General features: G+C 34.7%; 1 protein-coding gene across 2 annotated transcripts in view; it reads left to right on the top strand.

Moving 5' to 3' along the window:
• Positions 1-12,920, top strand: part of XRN1 (5'-3' exoribonuclease 1) — a 120,905-nt gene that overhangs the window by 28,888 nt on the left and 79,097 nt on the right. For both annotated transcript variants that reach the window (XM_058730101.1, XM_058730100.1), the window contains exons 13-16: positions 464-553; positions 5,545-5,701; positions 7,287-7,406; positions 11,454-11,623. In XM_058730101.1, coding sequence (XP_058586084.1) covers positions 464-553; positions 5,545-5,701; positions 7,287-7,406; positions 11,454-11,623 — 537 coding nt within the window. The remainder of the gene's footprint in view (positions 1-463; positions 554-5,544; positions 5,702-7,286; positions 7,407-11,453; positions 11,624-12,920) is intronic.

Below are 12,920 nucleotides of genomic sequence, written 5' to 3'. Positions count from 1 at the left end.
AGCACTTTTCAATGTATCTTCTAGCTGCTATAACCAGATTCTACAGTCTTCCTGATTTCCTCCTGTGATTTTCTCAGGCATCCTCGCTGATAGTTTCCCATCCCTGTATCCCATTACACCCTGACTATTTAGGAGTGGTAGTGACACTTCTAGAAAGCTTCCTTGGCCATATCCTCAAACTTTAAATCACAGGTATAGTACACTGACTGAATAAATATGCACAGTAGGTTTAAGTCTTCTAATAATCGCTTTAGGAAAACTATATGGCAAAACTTTAATCTGACAGAATGGAATTTGTTTTAAATAATATTTTGGAATTTTTCTGATTATAGTTTTTAACTTATTCAGTGATTATATAAAACATATGTGGGGCAGGGTGTATCAGCAGATATTATGCTCTAAAGATAAATGACCTGTCTTCAAAAATTAATGTTATAATTAAAATATGCTTTTCTGTTTTTAGTGACTTCCTGGCTGATCAAGCTGCATGTTATGTTCAGGCAATACAGTGGATTTTGCACTATTACTATCATGGAGTTCAGTCCTGGAGCTGGTGAGGGAATAAAAGAAAAATAAAGTTTTGATTTTTTTTTTTTTTAATAATGATTCATTACTATAATCTCATTTGGGATTCTCTTTTCTCTTTATTCCTCTTTATGGTGGCATTTTTAAAAAGGCACATATGGCCAAGTTTAAATGAAATACCAGTAATCTTTTCTTATATGAAAATAGTTTTTAAAGACTTTTGTGTAACAAAGATGCTTCCAGCCCTAGCAAATGGCCAATAATGAAAGCTCTTTAAATCTAAGGATTTAAAATTTTCTATCATGAGGAATCAGCTGTGACAAAGTCTTGATAATTATTGGGTCTGAGTGATGGTTATATAGGGTTGTTCAGTATATTCTTTGCTACATTATTGTATACTTGAAAAAATTGTTCTAGTGAGTAATTATTAAAGAATGGGTTATTTCAATGTTAGACTGGGAAGGGTAAAAAAGAAATGAGAAAGGAATTATTTGCTTTTCCTAGAAATAGTAATAATAATCATGCTTCCTCTTCCAGCAAGTTCCATCTACATTTCCAAACCATCCACCAAAATAGAAAAATAACAAACCCAGGGAAAAGTAGAGACTTTTAGGAGATGAGATAGTTTATGTTGTTTTGATAGCACCTTTGCTAGGCTTTGTTTTAAAGCACCACACAGCAGCACTTCCAAAACTCAAGCAGGAAGAAATAGACAACTTGAACAGACCCATAACCAGCAAAGAAATTGAATCAGTTATCAAAAATCTCCCAACAAATAAGAGTCCAGGACCAGATGGCTTCCCTGGGGAATTCTACCAGACATTTAAAGCAGAGATAATACCTATCCTTCTCAAGCTGTTCCAAAAAATAGAAAGGGAAGGAAAACTTCCAGACTCCTTCTATGAAGCCAGTATAACTTTGATTCCTAAACCAGACAGAGACCCATTAAAAAAAGAGAACTACAGGCCAATATCCCTGATGAATATGGATGCAAAAATTCTCAACAAGATACTAGCAAATCGAATTCAACAGCATATAAAAAGAATTCTTCACCATGATCAAGTGGGATTCATTCCTGGGCTGCAGGGCTGGTTCAACATTCACAAATCAATCAGCATGATACATCACATTAATAAAAGAAAAGATAAGAACCGTATGATCCTGTCATTTGATGCAGAAAAAGTATTTGACAAAATTCAGCATCCTTTCTTCATAAAAACCCTCGAGAAAGCCGGTATGGAAGGAACATACTTAAACATCATAAAAGACATTTATGAAAAGCCCACTGCTAATATCATCCTCAATGGGGAAAAACTGAGAGCTTTACCCCTGAGATCAGGAACAAGACAGGGATGTCCAGTCTCACCGCTTGTGTTTAACATAGTGTTGGAAGTACTAGCATCAGCAATCAGACAACAAAAGGAAATCAAAGGCATCAAAATTGACAAAGATGAAATCAAGTTTTCACTTTTTGCAGATGACATGATATTATACATGGAAAACCCAATAGACTCCACCAAAATTCTACTAGAACTGATACATGAATTCAGCATAGTCGCAGGATACAAAATGAATGTACAGAAATCAGTTGCATTCTTATACACTAACAATGAAGTAACAGAAAGAAAAATAAAGAACTGATCCCATTCACAGTTGCACCAAGAAGCATAAAATACCTAGGAATAAACCTGACCAAAGATGTAAAAGATCTGTATGCTGAAAACTATAGAAAGCTTATGAAGGAAATTGAAGAAGATATAAAGAAATGGAAAAACATTCTGTGCTCATGGATTGGAAGAATAAATATTGTTAAAATGTCAATACCACCCAAAGCAATCTACACACTGAATGCAATCCCAATCAAAATTGCACCAGCATTCTTCTTGAAGCTAGAACAAGCAATCCTAAAATTTGTATGGAACCACAAAAGACCCCAAACAGCCAAAGTAATACTGAAGAAGACCACCAAAGCGGGAGGCATCACAATCCCAGACTGTAGCCTCTACTACAAAGCTGTCATCATCAAGACAGCATGGTATTGGCACAAAAACAGACACATAGACCAATGGAGTAGAATAGAGACTCCAGAATTGGACCCACAAAAGTATGGCCAACTAATCTTTGACAAAGCAGGAACGAATATCCAATGGAAAAAAGACAGTCTCTTTAACAAATGGTGCCGGGAGAGCCGGACAGCAACATGCAGAAGGATGAAACTAGACCACTTTCTTAACACCATTCACAAAAATAAACTCAGAATGGATAAAGGACCTGAATGTGAGACAGGAAACCATCAAAACCCTAGAGGAGAAAGCAGGAAAAAACCTCTCTGACCTCAGCCGCAGCAATTTCTTACTTGACACATCTTCGAAGGCAAGGGAATTAAAAGCAAAAATGAACTATTGCGACCTCATGAAGATAAAAAGCTTGTGCACTGCAAAAGAAACAATCAACATAACTAAAAGGCAACCAACGGAATGGGAAAAGATATTTGCAAATGACATGTCGGACAAAGGGCTAGTATCCAAAATCTATAAAGAACTCACCAAATTCCACACCGAAAAACAAATAATCCAGTGAAGAAATGGGCAGAAAACATGAATAGACACTTCTCTAAAGAAGACATTCGGATGGCCAACAGGCACATGAAAAGATGCTCAACATCACTCCTCATCAGGGAAATACAAATCAAAACCACACTCAGACACCACCTCACGCCAGAGTGGCTAAAATGAACAAGTCAGGAGACTACAGATGCTGGAGAGGATGTGGAGAAACGGGAACCCTCTTGCACTGTTGGTGGGAATGCAAACTGGTGCAGCCACTCTGGAAAACAGTGTGGAGGTTCCTCAAAAAATTAAAAATAGATCTGCCCTATGACCCAGCAACAGCACTGCTAGGAATTTACCCAAGGGATACAGGAGTGCTGATGCATAGGGGCACTTGTACCCCAATGTTTATAGCAGCACTTTCAACAATAGCCAAATTATGGAAAGAGCCTAATGTCCATCAACTGATGAATGGATAAAGAAATTGTAGTTTATATACACAATGGAATATTACTTGGCAATGAGAAAGAATGAAATATGGCCTTTTGTAGCAACATGGATGGAAGTGGAGAGTGTTATGCTAAGTGAAGTAAGTCATACAGAGAAAGACAGATACCATATGTTTTCGCTCTTATGCGGATCCTGAGAAATTTAACAGAAGACTATGGGGGAAGGGAAGGAAAAAAAAAAAAAAAGAGAGGGAGGGAGCCAAACCATAAGAGACTGTTAAAAACTGACAATAAACTGAGGGTTGATAGGGGGTGGGAGGGAGGGGAGGGTGGGTGAGGGGTATTGAGGAGGGCACCTGTTGGGATGAGCACTGGGTGTTGTTTGGAAACCAATTTGACAATAAATTTCATATTAAAAAAAAAACACCACACAGCAAAACAAAAGCAATGCAAATTATGTGTATTAGTTGTGGTTTCACTTAATAACCTTTTAAAAAAAATCTTTGCAATAACTAACTTAATTCTGAGGACGTCTCTGAAGAGCATCCTAATGATGAGAATCCTTGATTTTCCATTTTTTAATAGGGTGCTTATAAGCTGTTCCTATTATTTATCAGACATTAAGCCAGGTGCTTGAAAAGCATATTCTCATATAATCCTCACCACTATATAAAGTATTGTTGTCTGACTTCTACAGATGACGTTCAGTTATCTTTATTACTTTAGAAAGGAATCTTTTTTTTAATGTTTTATTTTATTTTTGAGAGATAGAGGGAACAGAAGCAGGGGAGGGGCAGAGAGAGGGGGAGAAGCAGAATTTGAAGCAGGCTCCAGTCTCTGAGTTGTCAACAAAGAGCCTGACGTGGGGCTCGAACTCACACACCACGATATCATGACCTGAGCCAAAGTCAGACACTTAACCAACTGAGCCACCCAGGTGCCCCTAGAAAGTAATATTTTTAAAGTCATATACCCAAAAATCAAGTCTAAGCCTGATTCCAAAGTTTATACATTTTCCATTCTGCATACCATTCTACCTCCTGAATTTTCTCATCCTTTTGAAATGTCATAATTATGGAATATAAAAATATTTCTTTATTTTTGTAGTATACTTAGTCAAATATTAAGATTATAATTTTTGAAAAATTGTGTGTTCAAGGCTTTGTAAAAATATCTATACCTGTAGTTAGAAATAGTGTGTATGATTGTTAAATGGTTTAATCCTATCACAAACATGATAATATATATACCAGTTCAAAGATAAACATTCTTAGGGCTGACTAGTAACAGCCACATGAGCTCAGACTCTGTTCTCTCTACCCTCTTGAGAGAGGCTCCAGCTCATGTGTGCTATAACTGAAATAAAAGTCTTCTGGCTACCTCATTACTTCATTCCAAGAATGATTCACACTCAGTATTCACACTCAATATAAAAGAACCATTATATATATTTATATTTATATATTAATATATATATATATACACACACAGACATATATGTGTATATATATACATGTATGTCTACATATATATGTGTATTTATATATGTATATATATTTAGTATATGTATTTATATATGTTTAAATATATAGTATATGTGTACATATATGTATACGTATATACATATGTGTATATATATGTATATGTATATATATTTAAATATATAGTATATATATTTATGTATATTTATATTTATTTATATGTATATACATATCTGTATATATATTTATTTATTGCATATATATATGTATATAGATGTATCCTTCAATTACATGATACATCCCAATTTTGAAATTGTAAAATTATACTTTGAAAATTAAGGTAATATAACTTTTGTTGCCACCACTTGACCTAAATTTTCTAACACTGCTGATTTCTTAAATCAAGTGATAAAATTATGGGTGGTAATTTTTTTCCTTTAGAGTGATTGCTGTGTTGTTAAATAAGGAAAAGTATATATTTAATATATTGATCTGTTTCGTAAAGTTGCCAATTGTTTAAAACTCAGTTTTGTTTTACAGGTATTATCCCTACCATTATGCACCTTTCCTATCTGATATCCGCAACATCAGCACACTCAAAATCCATTTTGAACTGGGAAAACCTTTTAAGCCATTTGAACAGCTTCTTGCTGTACTTCCAGCAGCTAGCAAAAATTTACTTCCTACATGCTACCAGGTGGGTTTTAAACTAAAATGTTTTTATGTCCCTTTTGATACTTAGGAGCTCTTCATCCAAGCCTAGAAATGTAATATCCAAACTTTTTTAATAGCTAAATATATTGACTTCCAGTTTCAAATACAATATTTCTTGCACAGATGTTTTGAAAAATAACCCCTTGATTTAGCGTTAGCTTAAAACAAAGTTAGCTTTGTTTTAAAAATGCATACAATTTTCGTAAACCATTCAGAGCATGACTTCTTTATTTTCAGCACCTTTAAGTACATTTTCAGTTTGTCTCTGCACTGATGAAAGTAAACTATGACAGGCAAAATGTGAAGCCATTTACTTTGTCCAAACAATTATAGATTAATTCCTGTTCTTTTACCCTTTATTTATTAGAATAGGGATGGTTCTACTGAGTCCTTTATCTCGACAGAAGTATTATCTCAGTTTATATTTAGGTCTTAAGCATTTAGTTTATCAAATTGTGGAATGAAAGGCTTTTCTCTGGTTAATATAGTTTGCATAACGGGAGGAAGATATTTTAGGAGTATTTGGGTCACCACAGTTACACTAAGCGTACTAAACTGATTCTGAGAGCAAACTTCATTTAGTTCTTTTAGGATATCAATCTTTTCTCCTAATTCTGTGGTCTGGTCCCAAGAATTAAAGTGTACACACATAGACACACTTGCACACAAGAAGTGGAGTGTACACACACACACACACCTTTTGTTATTTGACTGTCAGGGTCCATTCTTCATCTTCCTAAAACATTATCTGTCCTTCATCCTGGCCTCTGACCTCCCTTTCCTCTTAAGTTTGATGCTTTTTTCCCTACGTTCAGATACATTAAGAATTGATATTCAACTACTCTTGACCAGTTTAATCATGCAGGTGTTTTACAGCCACATCTGTTGATTGTTCTGTGCCCATGCCATACTGGTTATTAAATATTTTGAGTATTACTCTGAGAAATATGCTACTTTATTTCTTTAAAAAATATTATACCATAATCTTTCATATTCATTTCCTAGAAGATATCCTTATGCTTCTTTCATCTACTCTAAGATCTCTAATAAGAACATCTTTTTATTGGACTTTTTATCTTTGCTATTAGTGGTGAAGAGATTCTTGGATTTTAGGATTTTTTTTCTTTTTAAATTATCTTAGATACCGTCCTTACATTACTTAACAAAATCACTTGATTAGGACACAAAAATAAACTGTTTAAGGTTAAAAATAGAGGACTGTTGGCAGCCTGTGAAATGAAGTCTGAAAATAGAATTTAAGTGAGCCTTGTAAAGTGGTAAGACAACAAAAGATAGGAAAGGGAAAGTTGAAATTCAGAGTAAAGATGGTTTTACTATATAACTAGGACATTGGAATGGCAAAGTGATGAGTAGCAGTAAAATTAGAAGTCGTATAGTTGAAAATCAAAATATAGCAAGTATATTGCAATATTTCCAAGATGTAAAAATTTAGTTTTGCCTTGCTTAGAAATTTTAAACTATAACATGAGCAAATACTGTAAATATATTAACAAAAAGTTATATTGATATTAGTTCTTTTATTTCTGTTCCTCTTTATCTTTCCATAGCACTTGATGACCAGTGAAGACTCACCAATTATAGAATATTATCCGCCTGATTTTAAAACTGACCTAAATGGGAAACAACAGGAGTGGGAAGCTGTGGTCCTAATCCCTTTTATTGATGAGGTCAGTGCCCGCAATAGTTATATGTACACACATATATTCTTTTTTTTTCCCTTCAAGTTTTTGTTTAAATTCCAGGTAGTTAACATATAGTGTAAAATTAGTTTCAGGTGCAGAATTTAGTGGTTCATCACTTACATACAACACCTGGTGCTCATCACAACTGGTGTCCTCTTTAATCCCCATCACCTATTTAACTTCTCTCCACACTGCCCCCTGCCCAGTACACCCTTTCTCTAGGAACCATCAGTTTGTTCTCTGTGGTTAAGACTCTTTTTCTTGGTTTGCCTCTTTTTTATTCCCCTTTTGTTCATTTGTTTTGTTTCTTAAATTCCACAAATGAATGAAATCATATGGTATTTGTTTTTCTCTGACTTATTTTGGTTAGTATAATACTCTCTAGGTCCATCCATGTCATTGCAAAAAAAAAAAAAAACAGAAAAGAAAAGGAAAAGGTTTTACAATAAATTATCTAAGTTTCCTACCACAAAAAGCTAAAAAAAACGAGAAATTAAACCCAGACCAAGCAGAATGAAGGAAAAAATAAAAATAGGAACAGAAATCCACAGAAAATGAGCAAACAGTAGATAAAAATGAGTGTAACCAAAAGATGGTTCTTTAAAAAGGTTAATAAAATTGATAAGATCCTAGCTAGACTGATCAAGATCGGAGGAAGGGGACAAGAGGGAGGGAAAAAGAAATCAGATGAATTGCCAATATCAGGAATGGAAAAGGAGGTATCCTATAGATTTTACATATATTCAAAGGACAGTTAAAGAATATTGTGAACAACATTATGTGAACAAATTCAACAATCTAAATGAAATGAACACATTTCTTTGAAGACACAATTCAGCAAAACTAACAAAAAAATTTTTAATCTGAATAGTCCTGTATCTTTTAAAGACATTTAATTCATAATTTAAAACCTTCCCACAGAGAAAATTCTCAACTCAGATGTATTTACTTGTGAATTCTAGCAAACATTAAAGGAAGAAATAATGCCACTTTTACACAAACTTGGAAAATAGAAGAGGGAAAGTCACTCTCCAATATATTTTAAATAGGGCGACTGTATTTTTTTCACATCTTTTTTTTTTTTTTAAAGTAAGCTCTACACACAACGTTGAGCTCAAACTCATAAGCCCAAGATCAAGTGTCACATACTCTACTGACTGAGCCAGCCAGGCACCCCTTTAAACATATTTGATTAGACCAGCATAACCCAGATGCCCAAACTAGACAGTCCGCTAGTCTGCCCTTGGGCCAAAATTCACATCCTGTCCAAATACAAAACTCACTGACCTCTCCCAAAAATCTCATCTCATTACACATTAAACTCAAAGTCTAGGATTTGATCTTTAAATTTTTTATTTTATAATTTTTTCCGGATTTTGCTACTTCTTTACTCTTCATACCACTTTTTCTATAAATGCTTCGAAAATGTCATAGACAATTACCAGACTAAAAGTCTAGGAGGCCACTCTGGAAAATAGTTCAGTAGTTTCTTATAAAGTTAAACATACATTTACTCTTCAATCCAGCAGTCACACTCCTGGATATTTGTCTTAGAAAAAATGAACACTGTCTTCACACAAAAGCCTGTACACAAATATTCAGAGCAACTTACTTGTAATAACCCAAATTGGAAAAAATTCATATGTCCTTTAATGAGAGAGTAGATAAACAAAAGGTAGTATATCCATTTAGTAGAATATTACTCAGCAATATAAAGAGCTATTGATATAAGCAACTTGGATGAAAAAAAATTCACTTGAGTGAAAAAAGTCAGAATGTTATGTATTATATGGTTCCATTTATATAATATTCTTTTTTTTCCTATGGAGATAGAAGTTTAGTGAATACAGCCCAAGGGAGTCACCCAGGCTGGACAACAGAGGAGAGGCTGTTTGCCTATAATATTCTTGAAATGACAAAATGATTGTGATGTAAAACATGCAGCAGTTGTTAGGGGTGAAGATCGGGGATAGGGTGACAAAACAGATGAACATAAAGGAAGGGAAACAAAAATAATACAAAAACAGGGAGGGGGACAAAACAAGAGGCTCATAAATATGGAGAACAAAGAGGGTTGCTGGAGGGGTTGTGGGAGGGGGGATGGGCTAAATGGGTAAGGGGCATTAAGGAATCTACTCCTGAAATCATTGCTTCACTATATACTAACTAATTTGGATATAAATTTTAAAAAATAAAAAGTAAAGTCAAATTACAAATTTAAAAAAATAATTAAAAAATAAAAAAAATAAAAAATAAATTTAAAAACTAAAAAAAATTTTTAAGAAGATTGGGGATAGGGTGTGATTATAAAGGAGCAACAAGGAGTTTCTTCATGATGATTTAACAGTTGTTTATTCTAGTTTTAGTGGTGGTTATATGAATCCATACATATGATAAAAATTTTGTAGCACTGTACACACAAAAAATCACATACAAAAACCGGTGAAATCTGAGTAAGTCTTTAGTTAAAAGTGTTGTACTAACGTCATTATCCTGGTTTTGATAATGTACTTGAGGCTGTGTGTATGATGTTATCATTGGGAAAACCTGGATGAAAGGTACATGGGAACACTGTACTAATTTTGCAGCAGCTTGTGAATCTTCATCTTTTTTGCCACTATACATAATATGCTATGATAAAAGTAGCTATGTATTTATGTATTTGTTTGTTTGTCTATGCAGTCCTAGGTGCTGGAGATTTTATTTTTTTAAGATAGATTCCCAAAAGTGGGATAGCTTGGTTAATGGGAATGTATGTTTTTTTTTTTTTTTATATTTTTTTTTCAAAAACACTAGTCTAATTCACCAATGTTTAGTCCCTACTCTGCCTCTCCAGACCTGGATATTATTGCTTCATTTAATTTTTGGCCAATCTGTTGATGATGGGTGCCATTTTATCATTATTCAAATTTGCTTTTCTCTGATCCCTAATTTGAATGTATTTTTATATATGTGCTTGCCCTTTGCATTTTCTCTCTGTAAATTGCCTGTTTATATCCTTTCCCTCATTTTCCTTTCTTTTTTTTTTAGAAAAAGAATTAAAAAAAGAATTTAAAAAAAGAATTTTTATCAATTCTTTTTGTGTTAGGAATATTCTTTTCTAACATGGCATTTGTCTCTTGATTTGCTGATAAATCTTCTGTCACATGCATTATGTATTGTTTAAAAAGGTCTAGGGGAACCTGGGTGGCTCAGTCGGTTAAGCGTCCGACTGCGGCTGAGGTCATGATCTCACAGTTCATGAGTTCGAGCTCTGCCTCAGGCTCTCTGCTGACAGCTTGGAGCCTGGAGCCTGCTTCTGATTCTGTGTCTCCCTCTCTCTCTGCCCCTCCCCTGCTCACGTTCTGTCTCTTTCTGTCTCTCAAAAATAAATATAAAAAAAAAAAAAAATTAAAAAAAAAATGTCTTGAGCCACTTAAGTGGCTCAGTCAGTTGAGAGTCTAATTTCGGCTTAGCTCATGATATTCTGGTTCATGAGTTTGAGCCCCGTGTCAGGCTGTCTGCTGTTAGCACAGAGCCCACTTGGATCCTCCGTCCCCCTCTCTCTCTCTGCCCCTCCCCTGCTTATGTGTGTGCATGCCCTCTCTTTCTCTCTCAAAAAGAAACATTGAAAAAAATTATTTTTTTAATTAAAAAAAATGTCTTTTCCCTTAAGACTGTTAGGTTTTCTCCAATCTTACTTAAATAAGAATTTATCACCTCAAATTACTAATACTCTCCTAGATTTTCTTCTAATACTTTTATTGTCGTATTACTCTAATACATATTTTTGTATATAGTAGAAAGTTGGGAGTGTATGTGCTTTTTCTTCCAGCTGGATAGGAAGTTGTAACAGCCCCATTATTTTATTTTATTTTATTTTATTTTATTTTATTTTATTTTATTTTTTTTATTTTTTGAGAGAGAGTTAAGATTTTTGTTTTTCAAGAACACAAATAATGAATCTGTGTACTGAGGGAAAAGATCTATTCTGTATGTTGAGATTACATAATCTTTATACTTTTAACCCCTGTCTTTAATCTTTAAATTTAGAAACGATTGTTGGAAGCCATGGAAACATGTAATCACTCCCTCAAAAAGGAAGAGAGGAAAAGAAACCAACATAGTGAGTGCCTAATGTGCTGGTATGATAGAGACACAGAGTTCACCTACCCCTCACCTTGGCCAGAAAAGTTCCCTGCCATAGAACGTTGTTGCACAAGGTAATGTTATTTGGTAATTTTTCAACAACAGCAAGAAGCAGCTCCCCCTGGGGCCTGGGGGAAGCTTTTGAATATCTATTGGGAGAATTAACAAATAATTTATGATAGTTATAGTCAGTTGATAATGAATTACACCCAACTTGCAAAAGATCATACCATCTCCCTTTCAGAATTGTTTCTGTGGTTCTCTGCTTTGGTCAGATTCTGCTTCTCCCTTTCTGTCTTCTGTTAAACTTGAGGTTTTTTAGTTTTTTGGGGTTTAATTTTTCCTCTCTAGAATTTATCTGTACTCCTACCTCAAGAGGAGATACGAATTTTTGTTTCTACTGTCAGTGTCTACTTTGATATGTTATGACTTTGCCTTTTATATTCCCAACCACCCAACTGGAAAGAAGAAAAAAAATAATAAAAGTGTTCCTATATTTTCTTGCCTGAAACTCATTTCTTCTTTTTCTTCCTCATTAAAATGTCTTTGTTGTTTTTTTTTTTCTTTTCTCTCATTTTCCCTGCAAATCATTTACCCAGATGGCAGCTAAAGTGAATATCTCCCAGTTATGCTTTTCCCTTTTTTTTGGAACATAACCTCAAGATTTTATTGTCTTCATAATGTAACATAATATGAAGCTTAGAACTGGATCATTTTGGCCCTTTCTCTTCTTATCTCCTCCCAGTTCAAAATGCTTGCATCTCTTAGGGGCGCCTGGGTGGCTTAGTCAGTTAAGCATCTGACTCTTGACTTCAGCCCAGGTCATTATCTCAAGGTTCGTGGTTTTGAGCCCCATGTCAGGCTCTTCACTGACAGCATGGAACCTGCTTAAGATTCTCTCTCAGTTTTTCTCTTACCCTCCCCTAGTGCCACCCATGTGTTCTCTCCCCCCCCACCCCCGCCCATGCCCCCCTCACTTAAAATAAGTAAATACACTTTTAAAAAAATGCTCACATCTCTTAATATTCAGCATTCTCTTAGATCTGCAGTTGGGCTCAACACATTCAGGCCTCAGCACAATCTTTGTGGTTTTAACCTTTTCCTGGAAAATTGGCTTAGTTTGCCCACTATAGCCACTCTACTTCCTGTCATAACACCACTCTCCATGGACATAAAGAGAATCTTTGCCTTTCTTATGCTGTGTCATTTTGTGGGGTTGGGGCTTGCCACATTTCTTGCAGCAAGTCCAGCAGGTTTTAGGAACGTTCACCATGGTTGCAAGAGTACTATTGGCATGGAAAGCATTTTTCCCTTTTGTTAAAGCAAAGAGAAAGATGAAATAGATATTATGAAATGTTTATTTTCCATCTG

This window comes from Neofelis nebulosa, chromosome 5 (assembly GCF_028018385.1).
Source record: "Neofelis nebulosa isolate mNeoNeb1 chromosome 5, mNeoNeb1.pri, whole genome shotgun sequence".
NCBI classification, from domain to species: Eukaryota; Metazoa; Chordata; class Mammalia; order Carnivora; family Felidae; genus Neofelis; species Neofelis nebulosa.
Note: the sequence above shows the minus strand (reverse complement) of the source record. Positions and strands in the feature narration are given on the sequence as shown.